The sequence below is a fragment of the Simochromis diagramma genome, unplaced genomic scaffold, assembly GCF_900408965.1.
Source record: "Simochromis diagramma unplaced genomic scaffold, fSimDia1.1 OVJJ01000483.1, whole genome shotgun sequence".
Classification (NCBI taxonomy): domain Eukaryota; kingdom Metazoa; phylum Chordata; class Actinopteri; order Cichliformes; family Cichlidae; genus Simochromis; species Simochromis diagramma.
Window position 1 is genome coordinate 994,834 of NW_024386835.1, and position 21,787 is coordinate 1,016,620.

Genomic DNA, 21,787 nt, shown 5'->3' on the forward strand with positions numbered 1-21,787 from the left:
CAAAGGTTTAATGCTGTAACGTAATGCAGCACTGCCACCTGGAGTTACTATAGTTTTGTATTTCCATATCATGTTTTTATGTTTTTATTTATTTCGTTTTAACTTTTTGTTTTGAACGCTGTTTAGTTTCAGTTAATTTTCGAAGTGCGTTTGCTCATTTAGTTTGAGTTTTTATTCGTTTCAGTGTTAGAATTTTTTTTGATGATAACTCATATTTATAACTTATGGATGGCAAATAATGCCGATGCCTTTTTTCTCCCTGTGGCAGAAACAAGTTTTTGTTGTAGCTTCTTTCTTCCGAAAAATAAGACATAATTCCAGCCTGTACTTTGATGTGAACTCCTATGTCAGTTAGTTAGTATGTTAGTTACAGACAAATCAGTCCGTGAGTTAATCTTTTCTTTTATTACATTTTTTCATTCCCAGGCTGATACAGCTAGCTACAGATACGAACTTCTAGATTCGCAATTCGGCAGATAGCCTATTTTGATGTTTATTTCACTTTTGTAATGCTCGTGCCGAGTCAACAGGAACATCAAAGCTAACTGAACTGCTATAAAGACCTTCAGCTTTTCATCACACCATCTGGTTTTGATCATAAAGATAAAATAAACCTGATCACTGCCTTTTGTAGATGGCATTGTATCTGCTGATAGGTTCATTGTTCACTGTAAAACTTGGAATTTCTACAATAACTTAAGGTATTATTATTATTATTATTATTATTATTATTATTATTATTATTATTATTATTTACAGCATATTTACTGTTTTATAATTTATTACAGGATTAGCATTGTTTTTTCCAGTTAATATGAGTGTAGCACTATTAGCTCTTTGAAAAATAAAGCAAGTATAAACATTACATTTAAACCATCAAAAGATGTGAATGTCTGCCATCCTAATATCGTCTAGTAACACAGCTATTTCATCATTAGCAATTCTATTAAAATATTCACCTAATGATGGAACGAGATGCAAAGACAGAGGACCACAAACTTATCTTGAAGGGGTATCTGTCTACCACAATCTATCCAATAGTTGAGATTCCTCTTTCTAAATATCACAGTAGAAGAATTGAGAATAACTACTTCATTGTCACACAACAAGATCAATGTTCATATTAGTGAATCTTTCAATAAAAGGATTTCAAGCTGGGTGACAGGTTTCCCCAGTGCCCTCTTATTGCCCAAGAAATCTGATATTGTCCTTTTTTCTGGGGCTTTAGAAGATAAATTTTGTGCCACAAGTCATATGTGACTATGGCCTGACTATTTGGCCAGCTACATTCAGAACTTAATTTGATGTATAAGTTATGTTACATATATTTCCCCTTTTTTTCAGGTCTTCAGGATTGGGAGGACATCAGACCCCCTTCTGCTATTTCACATAATTCCCATGTCCTCCAAGATCCTATTGTTTTTTGCCATCTCTTATCAAACAGGAGGCTGAGCTAGAGGTGGAAAAGCTGAAGATGCTAAGACTTTTATTGGGAGTGACCACAACTGACAGCTCAGGCTGAGCAGTTTGGAGAGAAAGGTAGAGAGGCAAGACTGAGAAGGCTTGGACGTTCTCACTGGGGACGGTGGAGATATTGGACAAAAGATGTTAAATATGTAGCTGCCATTCATGGATTTAGTGATGGAGGACATTCAGAGGGTTGGTTGTCAAAGAGAACGCTAGGGATAGGGTGAGGTGGAGGCTGATGATTCACTGTGGTGACCACTGGTTGCAGCCAAAAGAGGAAGAAAACATTGTTGATATATTTTAAAGCATTTTTAAACTTCATGTGCAAATACTGCAAAAAAAAAAAAAAAAAAGTAAACGAAGAAGAAAAAGCCATGACATAACATTATGGATGTAATATCCATTGGAGGTAGAGCCGGTCATCTACTAATCAGAAGGTTTGTGGTTCAGTGGTTTAACTGGCTGCTCCAGTCTGCATGCCAAATATCCGCGGCCAGATTCTAACTCCAAGTTCTTATCCGATCCATCCATTGGAGTATAAATAAATAAATAAATAAATAAATAAATAAATGAATGAATGATTGAAAGAAAGAAAGAAAGAAAGAAAGAAAGAAAGAAAGCATAGAAAAAAAATTATGAATAGGTAAATGAGGAATGTTGTATAAAGAGCTTGAGTGCTCAGGTAGAGTAGAAAAGCGCTATATAAGAACCAATCCATTTACCATTGTTTTTCTTGACTGAATGTGGCAAAATGAGTTTGTGTGAATATGGCACAAACATGGGCTAATACGTGGAAAGTTACTGCTTAATGTAACTGGAGTTACAGTTTAGGTAAGTCTGACAGCTCAATAGGTTTTTTGACTAACAACAATGAGGTTTTAATGGCGCAGTAAAAGTTAGTAAAATAATTTTGAACTAACCGGAAGTCCATTTGCGCTCCTTTTCAAGTCCAGTTTGACCCTTTTTATTTATAATTCTGGCATGGGACAGTTTATATATACTAAAGTAGTCCCTTTTATGTCAACTCCTTATCGAACAAACCCCACAGTAAAGTGACAAGAGAAGAAAAGAAATTACAATAATGTAAATGCGCATGTATAACTACGTCAAATCCATCTGCGCTTTTATTGTGAAGGTAAGCAAACGGAAATAAATGTTACATTGGCGAAAACGTTACAGTTCTGTCCCCCTACCTAAAATCGATAAGTGATTGGCTTACTTGATGGTTAAGATTTTGTGGGTGTAGTGCTGTCGTGTTCACAAAAGGTAAGCACACAGCCATGTCAAGTTGTAAAACGTGTGTGTATGTTTTTTCTCTCCTTATACAAGTGTCGTCGGCGCACATAACGGTAGCTTTGTAACGTTAGTCGTCGTTACAGTGATGCCTTTGTCTAGGCTTTAACCCACCAGGTAACGTTAAGGCTAACCGTTAACTGTAGCTAAGGCTAGCTGCTCCGAGGTGCGTACCTGTCCACGCTGAGTGACAGACACTCAGGTGTGTGGACAGCTGCCGTTCTGCATGCTAGGCTGCTGATGTGTGCACGCTGGACGGCAGCCTGTGCGCAGCTGCTGGGGAGCATTAAGGGAGAGCTGTTAACATTCTTGGCGAGTCAGACCTCCAGACATACCAGCATCATTGCCGCGCACTAAGCGAAATGTCATTCGAGGTGAAAGCAGTGAGCTGCAGCATTTAACAACGTAAAATAAGGTACTTAAAACCTACTAGGAGAGCAGAGGGTTTGTTTATTTTTATTTTATTTTTTAAACACCTTCATTTTCCTAGTTCTCCTCTCCCGAAAGTATATGTTAAATACCTTTAAATTCATCATTTAAGGCTCCAACGTGCCTTTTTGGTCCTCCTTCCACTGTACACAGTGCCAATAGTATATTTTTTATTACAGTTATTGACATTTCTGCGTTAGGCCTATTGTTTGATATCACATATGTATGAGGATCACTGCTGTTTACTCTGTAAATGGGTACAGTTAGTTTTAGAGGCAGACTAAGCTTTCTACTACTACTGCTTTTCTACAGGGATATAGCAGCCAAAAATCTGCATTACATTTACTGAGAGCAGTGGCCAGTGTTCACCTATGGTGCTGCATAAATCCTACTTTGGCTGTTTCACAAAGAGGAATGAATGACAACAATAATACTGATCATTTGGTACTTTGTCATTTTACACATTAGCGTTGGTACAAGAATTAACAGTTGAGCATCCTCACTTTCTGTACATTAAAGAATACTCCTGTATAATGTAAAAATGTCATGTATAATATAAAAGTAAACATAAGAAGACAAAATGTGTGTATTTCAGAATCCACACTTTAAATGGATATGTATGTATTAAATAAAATGTAAGCTATGGGCTATATTGACTTGGGGTACAGTGATGCGGTATTTTAGAGATGGGTTTGGATTCTACAGGCTGGTTTGCATGTTCTGCCTGCAACTGTGTGGGCTTCTTCTGGGTACACAGTCTACACGCAGTCGTTGGTTTTAAATGGGTATGAATGTCAGTTACATGATGGGTATCAAGTACACCCTACGTGAACATACACTCACTAACCTCTTTATTACATAAAACTGTCCAAGTCCTTGTTAATATAACTAATATACAATCAGCAAATCACATGCGACTGCAGTTTATTCAATAATGCAAAGATCAAGTAGACGTAATCAGGATGACCAGCTGAAGTTCAAACCGTGCATCAGAATTGGGTGAAAAAAGGTGATTTAATTACTTTGAACATGGTATGTTTGTTGGTGCAAGACTGGCTGTTTCAGAAATTGCTGATCTACTGGGATTTACCCAACCATCTTTAGGGATTTACAGAGAATGATCCGAAAAAGGAAAAATATCCAGTGCGGGCAATTCTCTGGATAAAAATGCCTCGTTGATGCCAGAGGGTAGAGGAGAATAGCTTTGAGCTGATAGGAAGGGAAAGATAACTCAAATAACCACTCATTACAACCAAGGTATGCAGAAGATCATCTCTGAATGCAAATCACGTTGAACCTTGTCAAATCACCATGCCTTATATTCATGGTTAAGCCTGATTGTGGTGTTGTAATGAGGCCGGTGATATTTTCTTGACCCACTTCAACCCCTTCTTAAACTGAGCATCGCCTAAATACCACAACCTACCTGAGTAATGTTTCTGACCATGTCCATCCCTTTATGACCATAGTGCATCCATCTTCTGATGCCTGCTTCCAGCAGGATAATGTGCAATGTCACAAAACCGGTTTCTTGAAAATGACAGTGCACTGAAATGGTCACCACAGTCACCAGATCTTGATTGAATAAAGGACCTTTGCGATGTGGTAGAACGGCATATTGGTATTATGGATATACAGCCCATAAATCTGCAGCAACTATGGTATGCTATCATGTCAATATGGGCCAAAATCTCAGAGGAATGTTTCCAGCACCTTGTTAGATCGACGTCACAAAGAATTATTGTATTTCTGAAGGCAAAAGGGAGGCCAGGCTAGTACTAGCAAGATGTACCTAATAAAGTGCCTGTTGAGTGCATGTGTAAAGGAAAAAAATGTGGGTTTGAGGAAGGACTTTGAGTTGGGAATAAGATTAGTAACTACTAACTGAACTACTGTAACTAATACTAATAACTATTGCTGAACCCCCACAGAGTGACAGTGGATCATTTCAGTGGGAGTCTCTCATGCTCCCCATTCTCATACTCATTTAAGCTTTACTTGCTTAGATTTTTAATCATTTTCATAACTATTAGTCATACAGTGTGGTTGTGTGTACAACAAAGGGTTTGCGGAAATTGTTTTCACTGACGTTCTTGATTTTACTGAGACTCCTTTAACTAAATACTTAATTGCTTTTACTATAACGAGAAGTAACATCATTTATTGCTAGTTTTTCAAAGTGAAAGTGTATGCCAGAAATCCAGAATACTTGAGAAACCTGCATTTTCTTGTTAAATCAAGAAAACGACAGCCACACTGTATGCTTCGAGCCTGATTTCTTTGTTTATTTTCTGCCCTTTTCACGCCATTTGCAGTACATGTTGCGCTTAAGGATGAGAGGATTTGTCAAGAAGGGGAAGAGACCAGTTCTAAACCTTAAGGCAACTTTATGTTTAATACATGAAATCATCTTAGTGAGACTTTGAGACCACGTTATCTGTAGGTATAGGAAATCACATGTCAAATTGTTATTTTATGTTCATCCCTTTTGACTCCAAGGAAAGTCACAGCAGCACCGCCGTGAACAGCTGGCAAATCTTTTGACTTCATAATATCAGTTTATAATTTTCATGAGTGACAATCTAATCATCTGCTTCTGATACAGTACAACTGAGTATAGCTCTGTTATTTCTGTGCATTATTTCCCAAATGCTGTTACTTAATTGGACTTTGTCTTCTCAGGGGTTCGTCATGGCCTTGAAAAGGAGAAGGGCGACGTCTCCCTCTAGCAGTGTGAGTGGAGGAGATTTTGACGATAGCCAGGCTTCGTCGTTAGTGCCTTCATTTGGGAGAAAGAGGAGAAGGACCTCAAACATTCCTACTGTGGATCCTGTAATTTTACAAATTTCAGTTACCATTTCTTAAAAAATGAACTGTGAGAATTATAGTGCCACACTGACCGTAAGTATTTAATGATGAAAAGGGTGTGGGTGTTTTTAAGTGTTTAAATTTTGCCTTACAGATCGCTGTATGCCACGAACTATACAACACAATCAGAGATTACAAGGATGACCAGGGGAGGATGTTGTGTGAGCTCTTCATTAGAGCCCCGAAAAGGAGGTGATGAAAGGGATGAGTGATCATTAGATATACTTACATTATTAAAATCCTATAATAGCAATCCCAAAATGTGAAGTTGAATACAAACATTACAAAAAAAGTCTAATTTTCCTACAGGAATCAGCCAGACTATTACCACGTGGTGTCTCAGCCTATTGACATGATGAAGATCCAGCAAAAATTAAAGATGGAGGAGTACGATGATGTTGAACAACTAACTAGTGACTTTCAACTTTTATTCAACAATGCAAAGACTTATTATAAGGTAACAAATAAATATTTCTACTCTAAATGGTTTAACATATTTGTAAAGGAAGTGTAAGGTCCAGAGTATGAACATAAAATTAATTTGTCTTGCCCTAATGTAGTCGGACAGTCCAGAATACAGAGCAGCCTGCAAACTGTGGGATCTTTACCTGCGCACCAAGAATGAGTTTGTTCAGCGAGGGAGAATATGATGAAGATGATGAAGATGGATATGATGCACAAGACAACCCTGGAGGATCTACCGAAGATGAGGTGCATTTTAGGGATACATTGTTATTCTTCAGTATAAGCCACCTACTGGCCAGAATCAGTATTGAATCAGCTCTCAGTGTATTTTGTTAGTAATCAGCAAAGTTTCTACAATTTATGGTTGTCCCACACTTGCATTTTTACTACAGCTCTAGTTAGTGTAGTTTTGATCAAAGCTAAAAATTCTGTTAGCCAAAATGATAATGATCAATTAATGCCATTGTGCTCTTTAAACAGCAAGATTTCTCCAGAGGTTAATTTGTTAATAAAGCTGATCACTTTTATGTGTAGTAATAATGAGATTTTTTTTAATAGAAAGTGTGATTAAATTTTAATGCATTATGTAAACTTTATACCAAGATACTAACACTGATCTTAACAGAAGAAGTAGCGACCGCATAGGACTTTAAATTCTTCTGAAGATATTGCAGTTGCAGTTCTGTCATGTGAAACATTTAGCTCATCTGTTTTAAGGACTTTTAGACTCAGTCCCAGCAGTAACAGATCTAAAAGCCATCTTTTACTGTGTCAGTGTTTATACAGTCTACAGCTGACATGACTATAGATGATACTGTATTTTGCTGCTTGACTGATGTAAATACTTGCATATCAGAGTGCACCTACCTGTTTGAAAGAAGTCCTTGAGCAGCTCCTTGATGCTGTGGTGTCGTACACTGAGCCTACTGGTCGCCTTGTCAGCGAGCTGTTCCAGAAGCTTCCCTCCAAAATGGTACGAGAACCTCGAGTATGACTTGTAAAATGAAACATAAAATACGTTTGTTTAGTTTGATTTGCAGTTTGCCCTTTTCATTTAGCAATACCCAGATTATTATGCCATCATTAAGGAACCGATAGATCTGAAAATCATCGCTCAAAAGATTCAGGTACGCTTATATTTTCCTGTTAAATTCTGATTTAGTGTTTTTAAATATTTTCTTAATGAAATGTCCAACCAATACTTTTGCTTTTAGTTGGGCCATTACAGGAGTGTCAATGCCATGGCTAAGGACATAGACTTGTTGGTCAAGAATGCCAAAACCTACAATGAGCCTGGATCACAGGTGTTTAAGGTCAGGGTGCATCTGAAAGCACGATACAGGCTATTGCTGGTGTCCAAGACACTAACTTGTGACTTGCTGTTGTCTTGCAGGATGCAAACACCATTAAAAAGATTTTTGCACAAAAGAAGTCAGAGATAGAACACGGAGAGCCAATCAAGTCCAGCATTCGTATCAGGTACTTAACACCTGGAATAATGTAGAGAGAAGTTGTGTTAACTGTGTGGTTTTGACTCGGCTCTTTAAATTTTTCTGTCTGTCTTTGCAAGGAATAGAAGATCTGCACAGGGAGACCGCCTCTCAGCTATCACCATGGCTCTTCAGTATGAAAGTGATGAGGAAGGCATACTCTCCGGTACATCATCATCTCATTGTTAAACTGTTGGATGTTGATTAAGTTGCTCTTTACGGTGTTGTAACAGAGATTGTGCCATTAGCCATTTATCTCCTTCCGTGTTTGACAGGGTCTGTCCACTATGATGAGGGAGAATCAGAGGCAGAGAGTATGACCTCTAACATGGACATGAGTAATCCCATCTTCCAGCTGTATGAAGCTGTGCGCGGTGCCAGGAACAGCCAGGGCCAGCTGATTTCTGAGCCTTTCCTGCAGCTACCGTCCAGGAAAGACTACCCAGACTACTACCACCAGATTAGTCAGCCCATCTGCCTTCATCAGATCAAGTATGACAGAACTGTGTTTTCATAGTGCTGTTTTCATGCTCTTAAACTTGTTTTTTTTTTTTAATTTTGGTAAAATTATTTGTAGTTCAGAATTTAAAGAAATCAAGAAAGAAAACTTCATTTTCTTAAATTGGCAAATATCAGCTCGTTTTGTTCCTCATTTGTTCTTCAATGTTTTCATCAATGATTTGTTTTACTTTTTTTTTTCACCTGCATCCTGTCTTTTTTATCTTATGTGGGAAAATGTGGCATCAAACACACTCACTGTACAGTTCAGTTTTCCTGTGCCCTCCTTCCCAAATGTGAGAGCCCATAATTCCCCACAGGAACAAGATGAAAAACAACGAGTATGAGAGTGTTGAGCACATCGACTCAGATCTGACATTGATGTTTGAGAATGCCAAGCGCTACAACGTTCCTCACTCTTCCATCTACAAGCGTGCTCTAAAACTTCAGCATATTCAGCAGGTCAGTGCCTGCCTGTTCCTTGTAGTTGTGCGTCTATGTTGGATTTGCTCGGACATTCTCTTTAAAAAAGAGCTCCTTTATGGATTATTAAAGATTACACCTTTCTGCCAGTTTTGTGGTGTTTTGTTTTGTTGTTGTTTTTTTTTTGTTAAAGAATTATTGTAACTCCGGATTGTTTTTATCACCTTTCACCTAGATGAAGAGAAAGGAGCTTTTACAGAGAGATGATGATGATGGCGACAGCATGCTCTCCTCTGCCACCTCTGACACCAGTAGCACAAAAAGAAAAAGGTGCACTTTGTCACGTACTTGTTGAATTCTCTGAAGTTGGTCATTTCTTGGAAAGGGGATGCCTGTGTGACAGTTCTTTGGTGGTTTCTCTCTGGCTTCTAGTCACAAGAAGAATACGAAGAAAAACAGGATGAAAGCTCTCTTTGCTGCTGTGACTGAGGCGCGAGAAGCCGGCACTGGTCGCAGATTGTGTGACCTCTTCATGGTCAAGCCTTCGAAGAAGGACTATCCCGACTACTACAAAGTCATCCTGGAACCAATGGACCTGAGGACCATAGAGCACAATATCCGCTCGGACAAGTACCTTACCGAAGACTCAATGCTGGAAGATATGAAGCTGATGTTCCGCAATGCGCGACACTACAATGAGGAAGGCTCTCAGGTTTGATGCGCCTCCCTTTTTTTGATACATTTTAGAGATCCCAGTTATTTGTTCTATATTTTCTAAAGTTAAAGAAGCTGATTTGTTTCTTGTTCCTGAAGACAAGTCCTTCTTTCACTATTAGAGTAGATAGTATGACAAAAATCAAAGGTCTCCTTTGAGCTTTTAATTATTTTCAATCATATACACACACCTATGAGCTTGAAGCTCAGACTTTATTTATTAAGACCAGATATCTTTGATATCATCATCTAAGCCACGCAGTTCTGTCAGCGGAGCCACTTCAAATCTTTTGTTTGCAAGGGGCAGCCAATCAAAGGAAAGTTGGCTTGTTTGACACAGAGATTGAACCTAGAGGGGGGTCTACCCTGAACTTCTGTATCTGTAGGTTTACAACGATGCAGACGTCCTAGAGAAGATCATGAAAGACAAGCGCAAAGAGCTTGGCCCAGCAACTGATGATGATGACATGATGTCCCCAAAGTTGAAAATAAGTATGTCACTCAAGTAACATAATCAAACAATATATGCAAGTATGTAAATTTCTTATCTGTCAAGAATTAGAAATGTTCCTACTTCTGTTGCAGGAAAGAACAGCATTACTCTAAAGAAGTCAAAGTATTTAACACCTCTACAGCAGAAACTGCATGAACTGTACGAAGCTGTCAAGAACTACACTGATAAGCGGGGCCGTCGTCTCAGCACGATCTTCCTGCGGTTGCCTTCTCGTGCTGAGCTGCCTGACTATTACATTGCCATCAAGAAACCTGTGGACATGGAGAAGATCAGGAGCCACATGTTGGCTAACAAGTACCAGGATGTAGATGCTCTGGTTGAGGACTTGGTGCTCATGTTCAACAACGCCTGCACTTACAATGAGCCAGAGTCTCTGATTTACCGCGACGCTCTGTTGCTGCACAGGGTGCTGTTAGAGACGAGGCGTGACCTGGAGGGAGGAGAGGATGCCCATGTACCCGATGTGCCTCGCCTCATCCAGGAACTCATTCGCAGCCTCTTTGTTTCTGTGCTCGGCCACCAAGATGATGAGGGACGTTGTTACAGCGATTCACTCGCTGAGATCCCAGCTGTTGATCCCGCTAACCCAGAGAAGCCATCGCTCAATTTTGAGATTATCAGAAATAATGTGGATCGAGGCCATTACAAGAGGTTGGATGTATTTCAGGACCACATGTTTGAAGTGTTGGAGAAGGCCAGAAGACTGAATCGGTAAAGTATTGCTGAACATTGTACACAAAACCAAATCAGTGCTTATTATTAAAAGAAGCAGAAGTTAGTGTTACACCATTTGTTCATTACAGGACAGACTCGGAGATCTTTGAAGATGCTGTGGAGCTGCAGCAGTTCTTCATACGTATCAGAGATGAACTGTGTAAGAACGGAGAGATCTTGATGTCCCCAGCGCTCAGCTATACTTCTAAGCATCTGCATAGTGATGTCGAAAAGGAGAAGAAAGAGAAGCTCCCTAAGGAGTTTGAAGAGGACAAAATTAAGAGAGAAGAGGAGAAAATCGGTATTATGTCAAACACTTTATGTATTAAAACTAAAAGTCCATAAAAAGTGCTATCATACACTACCATGCATCTGTGCATATAGCCTTGTTTTGCTGAATATGTGGTGAATTCACAGAAGCAGAGAAGAGGGAGGATCCTGTTGGAGGATCATGGCAGTCGGGCCTACAGCGCACATACAGTCAGGACTGCAGCTTCAAGGACAGTATGTACCATGTGGGCGACTACGTGTACGTGGAGCCTGCGGAGCCTAACCTCCAGCCCCATATAATCTACATTGAGCGTCTTTGGCAAGACAACACCGGTCAGTCTCTTAACACTAACTAAATTGTTTTGTCATTAAAACAAAAAATCATATTGATATTTTCAGGCAGTAAAACTGAGTAAGTTTTTTTACCGCTTATACACACAGGGGAAAAGTGGCTGTATGGCTGCTGGTTCTATAGGCCAAATGAAACATTTCATCTGGCTACAAGGAAATTCCTGGAGAAGGAAGTTTTTAAGAGTGACTATTATAACAAAGCTCCTGTCAGCAAGATTATGGGAAAATGTGTGGTCATGTTTGTGAAGGTAATTCACTGCTTTTTTGTTCTTTTTAGATTAATAATAGGTTTTGTTTTATGGCCATTTTTTGTTTTGTTTATTGTTTTAAATGTGTTTTTCATTGAAGGAATACTTCAAGCTTCATCCTGAAAGCTTCAGAGCGGAGGATGTTTATGTCTGTGAGTCCCGTTACTCTGCCAAGTCCAAGTCCTTCAAGAAGATCAAGATGTGGACGATGCCCTTGAGCTCTGTCCGGTTTGTTCCCAGAGAGGTACCCCTTCCTGTAGTCCGTGTGGCATCCATTTTTGCCCAGAAACAGGAGGAGAAGCCACCAGAAATTGCAGATGAAAGCAAGATTACAAATGGTATAATAGACAAGGTAAATAGCGATTTGACTGCTTCTATAAAAAATGGTAGTGTGCATATAAGTCTCGCTGTCAGCAAAATGATTTGTGTCTGCAGGAAAGGGAAGATGTGCCATTGGATGTGACCAATGGGGAGCCAGGGTGTCAGTACTACGAGCAACTCTGCTACAACAACCTGTGGCTTAAAGTAGCAGACTTCGTTTACATCGCTTCTCATGGACTTGTGCCCCATCGAGTTGGCAGGTAGCGTAGCTGCTCCTGTGAAAGTTGCGTCAGCATTTCTGTTATGACAGACAAAACTTAGTATTATAATATATTATAATACTAATATTTTTGCTTAGTTATAAAGATGTGCTTACAATTCAATTTTGCTTTTTCCAAACTGCCATTTGGAATATGCCTCATGCTTCCCTGCAGTTATAATAATTGAAACTCAATTGTTTGTATGCTGTTCATAGTTAATCAAATGCTTAAAAAACAGCGTCTTTTATATTTTTTATTGAACAGGATTGAGAAAATGTGGATGCGCGATGGAGCAGGTTACTTTTTTGGTCCCATCTTTATTCATCCTGAAGAAACAGAGCACGAACCCACAAAGATGTTCTATAAGAAGGAAGTGTTCCTCAGCAACCTGGAGGAGACTTGTCCCATGACCTGCATCATAGGTACCCTAAACAGAACACCGTCAGCTTTGTGTACTACTTTATGATGATAACATTATCAGAAGAATCCTTAAAAGCATTAATCAAATCTGTTCTCATTTCACAGGAAAGTGTGTCGTGTCATCCTTCAAAGACTATTTGTCATGTCGGCCGACTGAAGTGCCTGAAGAGAACGTTCTGCTCTGTGAGAGCCGCTACATTGAGAGTGAGAAGCAGATGAAGAAATTCAAAGGTCTGAAGCGCTTCTCACTCTCTGGGAAGGTGCTGGAAGATGAAATCTACTATTTTAGGTGAACAGTCTGTACGCTATGTATGCCTATCATTGTTGGTTGGTGAAAAATCAAGACATCTCAGCTATTAAGTGTTAAAGAGCGAAGTAATAAATGTTTTATTGGTCCAAACTGTTTTAAAGACTGGCATAGTTTGCATAGAGACAGCTGATCTTTTCATACTGGATGGTTTTCATTTCTGTGTGTGCTTTCATTTTCTACTGCCATCCGTGTATGTATTTGAGTTACTGAAAGGAGAACTTAAATCAATTAACAAGCTTTTCCTAACTGAAGAATTTATTTGGAAAAGAAGAATAAATTACACTGAATGTCTTGTACAGGAAGCTTATAGTACCCCAGAAGGAGCCATCCCCTCTGTTAGATAGGAAAATTGAGGAACTGGAAGCTAAGTTTGCTGACATGACTGATGAAGAGCTAGAGGATCTTGGGGATGATGATGGCGAGCTAGGGGACCAGACTCTTCCACAGATGCAGTCTTCCATGTCTAGTGACATGGATATCATGCCTTACACTCCTCCGCAGGTTAGTATGAAAGTAATTATTTTAAATAATTTTGAGCAATAATAATTGTGCGGTATTTTTACGGATTATTCCCCTTTGATTGGTTACAGTCCACACCAAAGTCCATAAAAGGGCTTTCAAAGAAGGAAGGCTCAAAGAGGAAGATCAACATGAGCGGTTACATCCTGTTCAGCAGTGAGATGCGAGCGGTGATAAAAGCTCAGCACCCAGACTTTTCCTTTGGGGAGTTGAGCCGCCTTGTTGGCACAGAGTGGAGGAACCTGGACAGTTCCAGGAAAGCAGAGTATGAAGGTGAGTATTTTTATTTGATATTCCTATTCAGTTGATAGCATAGAGATTGATTGATGGATTGACTGATTGAATCTATCGATCCACTTATTTATGGCTCACGAATTGTGAATGATAAAGTTAACACCTTATACTTATATTTCTTGTGTTTCAGAGCGAGCAGCAAAAGTGGCTGAGCAACAGGAACGTGAGAGGGCCCAGCATCAGACGTCCCCTAGAGCAGGTACCCCAGTAGGGGCACTGATGGGGGTGGTGCCTCCCCCAACCCCCATGGGGATGCTAAATCCCAGCATGACGCCTGTGTCAGGTAACCCCTCATAGATGCAGATGGATCCCCAGTGCACACTACAAGACTGGAATAAGAAGCTTAACTGCTAGAATTACTCACATTTTCAATTTTTTGTTTTCATTTTGCTGTGATTTCCTTTTATATTGCCTCTAACATTATTTCACCTAATTCATAAACTTAAATTGTGCATAACACCCATTATGCATCACCCAGACACATAATAAAAATCGTAGAATCTGCATTTCAATTGGATCATGGAGTGTCCTACACATGAAAGGGTGGTATACACCATTTAAGGGTTTATACGGTAAAATGAATGCTTGGCCATGCTGCACATACACTAAAACGATTTCATGCACATTTCCCATTTGTGTGACCTTTTCCATTCATTTATATATAGTAACATATAACTGCATGCCTGGTAGTGAATGCATGTTTGACTAATGCATGTTGCTGTTTTGTGTTACTACTGTTCCTTCCTAAGAAGGTAGGATGGGTGCATATAGGTCAGCTATGATGCCCCTGCAAGGACATGTTGAAGGCATGGTTAGTATGACTGGCATACCACCACATCACATGGGGGTGCCTGTCTTTCCCCAACATCTCCTGCGCGTTATGCCTGGGTTCCCTGGAATACCATACTTTGGTAAGAGTGCTGTCATAGCCACACCACCTGTCAAGCAGTTGCTTCCTGTCTACCAATCTGACTTGCTGGAGGGGCTACCTGTACCAATAGGCTGAGGTCCTTAAGTTGATGACTAGACAGCTGAGAGCGCATAGTCTCAACAAGGACTTGGGTATTTATGCAGCTCATTACCAACAGACCTGATGGTAATGTGTTAACATAACCTTGATTATGATGCTAATAAATCCACATGTAATCATATTTTTAACGATTGGCATTTCTGAAATTCCTAAAAACACCAGTTAATTTCTAGTATTGTATTTTTAACATAGTATTTGGAATATAAACCAGTAGCACTTGGCTGGCTCCAATTTGTCATGGATTAATATCTTCACAGGTATCAATGGAGTAGGTGGACCTGGAGCAGGAAGTGTTCATGGATCTCAGGTAATCAGTTGGACTCTGAAAAAGAAATCCCTTAAAACTGTATATAAGATTTGTGTCTAGGTATAGTTTGCAACCTTGATGCAGATGTGTGTTTGGATATAAGCCTGGAAATCATCAGGTCATTGGTTTAAAGTTTACATCAAACAACTTCAATACAGAGTACCTGAAAAACTTCTTTAATGTTTGCACTTTATTTAGCTCCCTCCAAGAAAGTGTACCTTTATACCATTTGCATTTTTACACCTCAGAGTTTATGGATCCGCTAAATCGTGAACGAGATGACGTAGGAGTTTGAAGTTGATACCACAGGTATATCTACTAATAATTTTGGACAAGTTCGAATTCTGGTGACCTTGATCTTAAGGTCAGAGGTCAACCTTTCTGAAAATCTTGTAAATACAATAATTCAAGAAGGAAGTCACCTAGGTTTATCAAATTTATACCATACTTGCATCTACTAGGAGGGGTAGCACTGGCAGCTGCCAATATTTTATAGCTTTGTATACATGTCAGTACTGATGATGATCAAATGTAATGTGAATATCCTTTTTATATTTTTTTCCTGCTTGTAAAACCCTTTCAACCTCCACATGTGATATTGGGCTGTATAAAGAAATTGAGTGGAATTGAGCTGAATTATAGTTTGAATCAGAGAAATAATGGAGTTCTTGCATTGTTATGTTTAGATGGGTTTGGTTGGCCCAGGACAGCAGGCTCCACCACCGTACCCTGGTCAGGCTCAGATGGGACAACCTGCACTGCAGCAGCCATCCACCCCAGTGTTTGTGTCCCCGCCTGCCAAAAATCAGCGGGTGCTCCACTCTGAGGCTTACCTGAGATACATCGAGGGCCTTACAGCAGAATCCTCAACTGTTAGCAAGTGGGACCAAGCTCTCTCAGGTTCATTTTATACTTCAATAGTTAGTCATTCAGCCTACATAGAAAGGTAGTTACAGTAGTAGAAATATCTCCACATACTGCGCGTATTTCTTATCCATGAATACCAATATTTTGTTTAATTGTACTTTTTTCATATTCATCTTTGATTTAATGTCTTTGCAATTTCAGTTCAAAAACAAGATGTGCGTTTGACAAAAGAGCAAGAGAGCAGACTGCCGTCCCACTGGCTGAAGAGTAAGGGCGCCCACAAGACAATGGCAGATGCACTTTGGCGACTACGTGACCTAATGCTGCGGGATACCCTGAACATCCGTCAGATGCACAACCTGTAGCATGCTCATACTGCGAGCCTCTATTCCGAAACCTGTGAGACAGGATGAGGGTTAAGCTCACTAAAAAGTCTTTACTTTGTGTTGTCATAATAAAAAGAAATGTTTGCATTCATACAAGCTGCTTTCTGTGTTGATGCTGTTTTCTGTTTTACAGTTTAAATATGCTGTTCAAAGTGCATTATTGTTAATGACTGTCATTCTGTACTGAAGGATTTCACGCGTTCACAATTAAAATGTGAAGAGTTCAGCACGGCTGCATTCCTTGACTGATTTGGTATTTGTTTATGTCTGAGGAGCATGACTTGAGAGGTCTACAGCAGCTGTCTGTATCCATTACATTTCAGTAACACATGCTGCACTCCTGCATTTTACACATTGCTCTGAATCATGTTTTCCTAATGGTCGTGTGGCTGAACTTATTCCAGACCTATTATTAGCCTAGAGAAAATGACTTCCTTTTTTCTATTTCTTCCAGTTGCCTTGCTTGGCCCTACTCTCTTGTATACTTTATCTTCCCTGTTCTACTGTGCGGCCACTTCTTTTTCATTTTCAACATGATTAGGAGGTTTTTTCTTCCTATTTTACCAAGTGTCACCTCCACGCACTGTTGTAGTACCTGTTTAGCCCCATGTGTGCCATTCCACCTCCCCCCTTACCAGTGTGCTGGTACCTAAATAAACTCGGTTACCCTCCCCCCCACCCAGTCTTCACGGTAAATCTGGCTGGTTCTTTGAACTAAAGTGATGTACACTTTGACTTAGGCAGTCAGAAATAGTATAATTCTGATCATGTATCAGTACTGACACTTGTGAGACTCGTGAGACGTCAGGTCCGCGCTTTGTGTTTACATCTTTGCGCGCAGTCCATTTACCTGCTCTCATTTGCTGTTTTAGTTGTTTGGTGGTTGTTGAAAAGGTTTTGTGAGCTTTAACCTGAGATTCTGACGTTTCTGGCAAAATACATTTATATTTAAAAATCAATTCAGGATTTAATGAATCGATATTGTGTTATTCAAGCTAAAATCGATTTGAATCAGAAAATCATTTTTTTAAACCCACCCCTACATTTAATTTTTAGTAGGCACCTTTGAAAACATTCAAGAGCTCCTTACAAACAAATATGTGATATTTAGTTTGCATATTTGGATTATTCCAATGAATGATTAATATATTATGCTAAATCCATACAGATTTTTCAATTTGGATATCATAGAGTTAGTAAACCTCTATTAACATCTGTGAAATGAACTGAAACTGAATTAAAAAAAACAAAAAAACATAGATGACATTTTGTACCCTAGGCAACCACCAAGATCCCAGTGCCTACAGACATTGAGTAACACTCAGAAAATATGCTGGTAATTAGATAGTGTTAATAAATATCTTTTACTAAATATGAAAGTTTTTCTACATGTCCTAGCTTATATTATGAACAAAATCATTATGAGTGAGAATCTCTTGAATGATGCCACTCAGACATCATTCATACCTGCTCTGTAAGCAGTTCCTGATAGATGGATCTATCTATCTATCTTTTGTCAGCAGATGCGATTTGAAGTGTCTGTGTGGTGCAGCTGGTCTGGTCTGTCTCTAGGCAGTCCAGGCTGCACCCACCTGTAAAAGGTGGAGGCTCACCAGGACATACACAGCTCACAAGCTCCTGGCTCTGTCCACTCCTCTGTAGAAGGGTTTCTCTGAGAGGGGAAGGGCAGTGAGGCACAGCTCCCCATTCCCCAACACCCCCCACGAGGCCACCACTTCTTAGGGAAACCCTCTGCAGAGGAGTCATGAGAGCCAGGAAGTTGTGAGTTGTGTATGTCTACTCAGGCATCATTCATACCTGCTCTGTAAGCAGTCCCTTTCAGAAGGAGGGGGCACTGAGAGTTTAAAGGCTTTTTTTTTTTTAATGTGTATATAATATTTATATAATGTAATTGAATATTTTAACTCCACTCGGTCCCGACAGGTGGCCACCCCTTCCTGAGCCTGGTTCTGTTGGAGGTTTCTCCCCGTTAAAAGGGAGTTTTTCCTCCCCACTGTCGCCAAATGCTTGCTCATTGAGGATTTTGTTGTTTTGTTTTTTTTAAAGCAACCACTGATAAGTTCACTGGCATCAAATTTAGAACTCAGCAAATATGTAAATGGATGATTTGTCATCAAGTGAGGAATCATCCATTTAAAACACATTTGTAAGTCATGTTTAGTTGTATCTAAATATGATTTCTGGGACACTAAGGCCAATCACAGACTAATTTGGCCAATGGGAAAAAATAAATTAAAAAAATAGAAATTGATGTATCATCGTTTCAAATAACATACATGACGTCAGCATATTTTTCCATATCTTATTTGTGTGGCATAGGGTTATGACTGGTGTGGCGCAATTTACCTGGCAGAAAAGTAACGTGGACCTAATATTTAACATCGGAATCACTTTTACGGTGGAACAAAGAAATTAGCCACAGTTGCGTTAATAATATGCATATCTACTGCTGTCCCAGGTTTGAATGGTAGTCAAAATGGAGAGATATTTGACAGTTATGAAAAGAAAAACATGTGTTGCATCTGAGACAAATGAGGCAAGTGCCGATAACTAGCCAAAAAATAAGCCAGGAGAGGCACTGAGCCAGGAGCTCATACTCCCTGGAGCTTTAAATACGGTGTCAAGTATGCTCGATGAGATGAATGCTGCAAATATTAAAGGCTGTCCCTCTCTCCAATGACACAGTTGCAAGGCGCATATGTGATATTTCATGTGACACTGAAGAACAACTCGTTGATGTGCTGAAGGACAGACTTTTTGCATTACAAGTAGGCTACAGACAGCAACAAAGACTGTCTGTTAATTGCTTATGTGTGCTTTGTCATGTCAGAGTCTCTGTGTGAGGATTTGCTTTTTTGCAACTATGTCTCAAGTAGAGTGACAGCTGATGAGCTCTTCAAGCTTCTTGACTGTTATCTTACAGAACATGACCTTCAATTGGACAACTGTGTGAGAATTTGCATGGATGGTGCACAAACTATGGCAGGGAAAAAGAAGGGGTTGCACGCACTTATCAGAAAAGTCTCACCAAATGCGCAATGGACACGCTGCCTGGTACACAGAGAACCCCTCGCATCGAGGCAGATTAACCCCGAACTCAAGACTGTTTTAAGCAATGTTGTTGCTGTGGTGAATTTCATGAAAACAAGACCCCTCAGCGCACAACAGTTTACCGCACTTTGTGAAGACATTGGAGCTGAGCATGTAGCTGTTTTGTTTCACAGTGAGGCAAGGTGGCTTTAGTGAGGTAAAGTGTTGACACGAGTCTTTGAGCTCAGAGAGGAAATTCTGTTGATTTTATAGGAGGAAGGCATGCATGAAGTTGCAAGCCAGTTTAATGATGAAGTCTTTCTGATGAAGCTGGCCTCATCGATATATTTGAAAAGCTTAATGATTTAAATATGCAGCTTCAAGGCAGCTTTATGGTAGAGGCAAACATCCAGGCAAACAAAATCAGTGCATTCACTTGAAAACTTGAGATCTACAGCAGATGACTTGATGAACAAAATGTTGATTCCTTTGAGAATCTGATCAACTTTGCCGAACCCAGTGAGCTGGGAGCTAGCACAGTGATCTTGTGTTTTAAAGAACACATCTCTTCCCTCAGAGCATTTTTTCAGAAATTCTTCCCAAACAACAGTGCTCAGTATGCCTGGGGGAGAGATCCATTTAATGCATCTGTACCTGATGATTTTACTTCTGCTGAAGAAGACCAGCTCATCAAGATCACCTCTGACTCCACACTCAGGCTGAGGTTTGCAGCTCAGACACTGAGTGAATTCTGGCTGGTGTGGAGAGGGAGCATCCACTCATAGGACAGAGTTGTGGACATTCTGCTTCTGTTTGCCACGTCCTATCTCTGTGAGATGGGGTTTTCTGCTGTTGTCTCACTGAAAACAAAGCATAGATCTAAGCTGAGCATTAAACATGATTCGAGAGTGGCAGTATCAAGTCTGCAACCACGTTTTGAAAAGCTCTGCAGTGAAAAACAGGCACACTGCAGCTACTAAGAGTGAAAAGTATTAAGCTCTTACTAAATTAGATTTTTTTCATCTCTGTTCGCAGGTTTCTGGATTTCATTTTTAATAAGACTAAAACTGAACTTTATTTTTGCGTTCCTGGCAAAGTTCACATTCTGTTTAACTTGCTCCTTTTTTGTAGAAGTGGTGCAGACTAATGAAGCAGTCAAGTCACAAATAGTTGTTTGAAATGAAAGTTGTTCATTTAAAACAAAAATTACTGAAGAATTCATTGTGAATGAGTTTGCTATCTAAATAAAGATGCAGCTAGGATTTTCTGTCATTCATTTGTTTGCATGGGGCGTGAAAACATTTCTTCCTGCCATGTGGGGAATGATGTAAAAAGTTTGAGAACCACTGATCTAAAGTATGACTAAAGTTCAGCCTGATTAATATAAATGTCACTGACGATTACTAATATTTTGGAAAACCAACATTTTTACCACTCAGTTGATGTCTTTCTGTTCAACAGCTCCTTTTCTAGACTTGTAAGAGTTTGATGTAATGTGGGGAGTGCTGGTCCCGACCCTCCAAGACAGTAAGAAGCAAGCAGAGGGAGAAAAACCATAAAATTATTTAGAAGCTGATTTAATCCTTAATGGCTGTGCAGCCGTTATAATTTACAACACAGAAGGTCAATGCAGACCTCATACATCCATATTAGACAATCACATATAATATTAAAAACACCATCTGTGTCTGAATGTGTGGTATTGCCACTGTTTATACCTAAAGAGATATGTGTTTTAAAAAAAGACCACCTAATTTAAATATAATCATTACATCCTTGTCAAAAGCTAACTTCTAATATATAACGTTTCTAATAAGCACAATGACCAAACATATCACAATGTTTATATATAACATAGGCAACAGCAAAATGTTTCAACTGTGGAATTCAATTATTTGTTTGGAAGGATGAGCTAAATTACTTTATTTTCAACTATAAAGCCAATTTAGACTTTAACCAATTAACAGGCCATTGATCTGATTTATGGCTTTGGACTTTCACAACAAAACTTGTATCGAAACACATTTTTAACAAAACAAATACTATTATTATTGTTGTTGTTGGTTAAAATGTAATTAAACAGAAATGTTTGTTGAATGTAAAAACAGTATGCTTCTGTTGCTAAAGAAAGGCTAGATTTGACATTAATAGGTACCACAGATGTTCAAAAGCACCCACAAAGCATTAAAATAATACAGAAGTTAAGAATATAAAGTTCATGTGTTATAAAAGTTCATATGGATTGAAAAAAAGCCCCCAGCCCTAACAGCTGCACCTT

The 21,787-nt window shown here is 39.3% G+C and overlaps 1 protein-coding gene across 1 annotated transcript; it reads left to right on the forward strand.

Moving 5' to 3' along the window:
- Nucleotides 1-2,605: 2,605 nt before the first annotated feature.
- Nucleotides 2,606-16,696, forward strand: LOC120731594 (protein polybromo-1-like). Its single transcript, XM_040028683.1, is given in 31 exon segments — nucleotides 2,606-2,733; nucleotides 5,872-6,021; nucleotides 6,152-6,249; nucleotides 6,367-6,514; nucleotides 6,618-6,691; nucleotides 6,693-6,768; nucleotides 7,379-7,495; nucleotides 7,581-7,649; nucleotides 7,737-7,835; nucleotides 7,916-8,001; nucleotides 8,093-8,178; nucleotides 8,288-8,504; nucleotides 8,831-8,972; nucleotides 9,169-9,263; nucleotides 9,366-9,645; nucleotides 10,034-10,139; nucleotides 10,233-10,872; nucleotides 10,965-11,176; nucleotides 11,293-11,478; nucleotides 11,587-11,744; nucleotides 11,845-12,096; nucleotides 12,180-12,325; nucleotides 12,590-12,747; nucleotides 12,851-13,034; nucleotides 13,355-13,556; nucleotides 13,646-13,847; nucleotides 13,999-14,151; nucleotides 14,618-14,779; nucleotides 15,156-15,205; nucleotides 15,892-16,105; nucleotides 16,274-16,696. Coding segments are annotated over 30 exon segments (4,917 nt in total). The 5' UTR covers nucleotides 2,606-2,733; nucleotides 5,872-5,880; the 3' UTR covers nucleotides 16,438-16,696.
- The last annotated feature ends 5,091 nt before the right edge of the window (nucleotides 16,697-21,787 follow it).